This window comes from Pistacia vera, unplaced genomic scaffold, assembly GCF_008641045.1.
Source record: "Pistacia vera cultivar Batoury unplaced genomic scaffold, PisVer_v2 Contig1140, whole genome shotgun sequence".
Lineage (NCBI taxonomy): Eukaryota > Viridiplantae > Streptophyta > Magnoliopsida > Sapindales > Anacardiaceae > Pistacia > Pistacia vera.
The window spans coordinates 116908-121289 of NW_022195183.1; the positions used below are offsets into that span (position 1 = coordinate 116908).

Below are 4382 nucleotides of genomic sequence, written 5' to 3' on the forward strand. Positions count from 1 at the left end.
ATCTCCGGACCGTTTTCAAGGTGTTGCAAGACAACGAGCTCTACGTCAAGAAGAGCAAGTGTTCATTTGTCCAACCCAAAGTAGACAAACTTATAATAGACAAAGGGAAAGTGCAAGCTATAGCAGAATGGGAACGGCCTACGACAGTGACAAAGTTGCATTCTTTCTTGGGGATTATGAATTACTACTACCAGCTCACTAATTTCCTAGCACAGTCACACTACAAGACTTTCTCTGCCCCTTTTAGACTTTACACTCCTGTTGGACATCTTTGCGACTTTGGGCTTCCACCACCTCCTTTCACTAGTCAAATTATGCTTTACTATTGAGGATGAGCCCATTTTATTTCTCCCAAAAGTGACCAAAACCTAGTTTCTACTTTGTAAAATTCATATTCATTTTGATATTTTGGTAGAAAAAATCTTGATTGATACCACATCATCCATATCACAAGCTAAATGTAAGAACATTAATCGAGGTATGTATAAACAGTTGATTATATCAAAATCTCTTTCTTTCATTAGTAAAAAACGGATTTCTTTACAAACTTGTATTGTTCAAACGCATGGGCTTGGACATGTGATTCTCCAACAGGTGACGGTATGTCTTCTGGGTCTCTTTCGGGCTTAACCCATCGGCCGTGAGCATTCCGCACGAGTCCTTTATTCTCCAATTGGTACCAACAATGGGGGATCCTTAATTCATCCACCAACATGTCGCATGCCTTGTTCACTAAAGCAATATCCCTTCGAGCATCTGAACGAAATTTTGAATCACTAGAACTTATGAAACCATCCACTAGATGAAGGTACGTTTCTTGGCTATGAAATCCTAATAAGTTAAACCCACGCTTTAGGTAAGGAGATGATCGAACATCGAGCTTTAGTTGGGCTCCTACATGTGTGTAAATCCAATCTAATGTCCCTGTTATTTCATCAAACATTTGTAAACTTTCATTAAAAACAACTCCTGGCATTCTCGGCACAAAATCTTGATTAACTACCATCCTCAATATTTTAACACCCATTTGATGGAGCTCGTCCCGGAAGGCGATGTTGCCTACTCTAGGCGCACCAAACGAAATTACACTTATTGGAAGCCCTGGAATGGTGTCTTCAGCTTCATATGCATTAAGGAGAGCCAATGCTCCGCCAAGACTATGACCTGTGATTGTTAGGCTGATTTCTTCACCTTTTTCTCTATAGAATTTCACAAGTTTCATCACTTCATTCATGACTTGCTCTGAAGCACTAGTTTTGTTATACCTTGTTTGTTCATTCTTGGAAGTGTAAATACTTTGGAACCCATGTTCGACTTTAGCATCACCATGCCCAATTGGCTCCAACTTTCTTTGAAAATCCTCGTACCATTCTAATGGGGCCACGGTGCCACGCCACGCCACGACGATGTCTCTCCGGCCAATACGATGTGTCTCCTCGTCGTCACTGACTGCTACAAAGCCCATCCAGTTGGAATCCTTGCTCCATGTGTCTACCAAATGTGATCTTTTTAACCATTTGGGCATTTCTATATGTGACATAGCATAAATATACTTGCACACTTTATACCCATTTTTATCAATGCCTAGCTTTCCAAAGAAATTGTCACGATTGAACCTGCAACTACCGCAATATTCGGAGAAAGGATCAAAATCAAAGGCATCATATGTTGCTTGCGCAAACTCTCCATATTTAAGAATCTCTCGGCGGAGCCAAGGATGAAGTGGGTCTAAGAGATTGTCCCAATCATTAGAGCCATGAATTTCACGCCACCGATCAGAAATTATCTCCTTGGGAGACATTGGTGGACCCGAGTGATTGTATTGTTGACTCACTAAACTCCATGACACGTTTGCTCTTCTTGTTCTTGGAGGGTTTTCAATGTAGAGATGAAGGAGGTTGGAGAGGGATTCAGCCAGTCTATTTGTTGCTCGATTTGATGAAGGAGGGCCAACAAAAACTTCTTGATGGGCACGGATTACAGAAACCCGATTCAAACTGTCATTTATAGTGGCTGGCAGGTGGCTATGAATCATTGTGGACGTAATTGCCATAACTGGGGGTTTGAAATGTTGATGAAGATGATGAAGCTGGTAGAGAGAATGATAAGTTATATATATATTGGTAATCGGTATAGAGTTGGTACTGGAAAACTATTTTTCACGCGGGATAAAAAGGAGACCATTGAACATGAAAAGTTCGATGATTGAAGTCATAGTTTCCGTGATTTCACTAGGTTGATTCGGTATACATGAGAATTCGTGAGTGATGAATTTACGACGTTGCTTCTTTGAGAAAATAACAAAAGTACCAGTTGAAGTTTGATTAAAATATATAAAAATGTGATTAATTAATAAGACGGCACATGCAATGCAATAGGAGGATTGTTATTTGGTACAAAACTGAGCAATAAAAATAGGCCTCCCTCTGACCACTCTTGCTTGTAGAGACGTAGACGAAACATTGGCAAGACTTTCAACCACAATATATAATTCACCTTTCACACCCTTCATTCTAATTTAACACTTAATATATTAACTTATAACTCCTTTCTCGTATACACTAGATTGAAACAGTCTTAAATATTAACTTAAAATTTTAAGTTACACTTTTATATTCCGTGTTTGAATCAAGGTGTTTTTATTAATTAAATCTTATCACATTTAATTACACCTTATCTTGTTCTATTTAGAATAGAATATTATTTTAAGTAATGTACCAAATAGACCTTATACATTACTACTGCACGAGATTTCAAGGACAATTTGTAAGTAATTTTCTTGAAAATAAAAATATGGCTCATAGATTTACAATATATCCAAATTTCTAACATAATCCGTACAAAATTAATCATATATAACTTGTTTCTTCACAAGTGAAGAAGTTGTCAGGTTCGGCTGCTTATAATATTTCCAACCTCCAAGTTGTACTTTGAATAATAATAATAATAAAAAGAAACATGTGCATGTACTCCTCTCCTATGGTCAGCATTGTTGTCCGTCAATTAGCTTAAGAGCGCTGTTAGTTTTAGAGAGACACATATAAACAAGGCATTAAGATAATTTTCACCTTTGATTTTTATAATTTTTTTCTCTCTCTCTTTCTTTTTTGTTTTTTCTTTATTTTTTTCTTCTTACTAATGTCACTTTGTAACTCTCTTTGTATGGGTCTTTGTAAGGATAGTATTTTTCATTAGCTTATAGGAACCAAAACAGTACAATTAAATTATAGAAATTTAAAAAAAAAAAATTTCAAATTTTTATCTATCTACATTTGTTAAAATATAGTGTTCATTTCATTAAAAACACTACAAAAAATATGATTTGGTTAAAATTTTATATATACATCTATGGTCAAGATTGATATTTAAATAAGATATATCATAATCATGATCTTTATTCACCTATATTTAATGTATACTTTATTCGGAAAAAAAAAAACCCTAATTATTATATACATGCAAAACTAAATTTATGAGAAAACTATAAATTTTATTTTTTATGAATTTTTTATTTGTGACATAATATAACTTAAACCTCAATTCATAAAACTTTAAACAGAAATTTTTCAAGGACGAGAAGCATAATTAAATGGAAAATAATACAGTTACCGAATAATACGCATCGAATTCATGCACCGAATGACGTGACGTAATCCTGACCGTCGATTAATTATGAATTGATATTAATCAATGGTCATGATTACGTCACGTTATTCAATGTATATTCTTCAGTAACTATAGCATTACTCTAATTAAATACTATGAGTTTCCTGTTTAATCAAACTCCTATATTGTGAGAATACCTAGTTCTACAAGGGCCCAAGCTTTCTTGACTCATTATATAAACAAAGGTTAGCCCTTTCATTATGCATGGAGATCACAACCCTTCTTTTTAACTTACAAAATTCTTACTCCCAAGAACCTTTAAGTTACACTTATATCAGTGGAATCAAGGTGTTTGATAATTAAAGTCATTATAAACTTAGAACCAGATTACCTTTGGCCAGACTGCCATTCGGCCAGATGGCGTAAGACCATGAGACTAACCAGTCATGTGTCATCCGACGACGGGCACAGTGGAGTAGGTGAAAGTTTTGTTAAAATACTTCAGTGGGAGATTGTTAACTAAATTCAAAAGAGTTAAAACTAATGAAATATTTTAGAAAATGTTTTCTAAAAAATATAACCATATTCTTAAAATCTTATATATTGAATCCTACATCTTATAGAATAAAATATTACAATAATATATCAAATAGGCCGATTACTACGACGCCCGATTCTAGGACAAGAAGTATTTTCTGAAAAAAAAAAATGGCTCATAGATGAAAATACCAAATATCTAACATAATCCGCAACAAAATACAATAACGTTTCTCAGA

The 4382-nt window shown here is 34.8% G+C and overlaps 1 protein-coding gene across 1 annotated transcript; it reads right to left on the reverse strand.

Moving 5' to 3' along the window:
- Positions 1-512: 512 nt before the first annotated feature.
- On the reverse strand, positions 513-2071 carry LOC116144579 (phospholipase A1-Igamma1, chloroplastic-like). The gene has a single exon (XM_031430026.1). The coding sequence runs from the start codon at positions 2051-2053 to the stop codon at positions 521-523; it is 1533 nt and encodes a 510-aa protein (XP_031285886.1). The 5' UTR covers positions 2054-2071; the 3' UTR covers positions 513-520.
- Positions 2072-4382: the final 2311 nt, after the last annotated feature.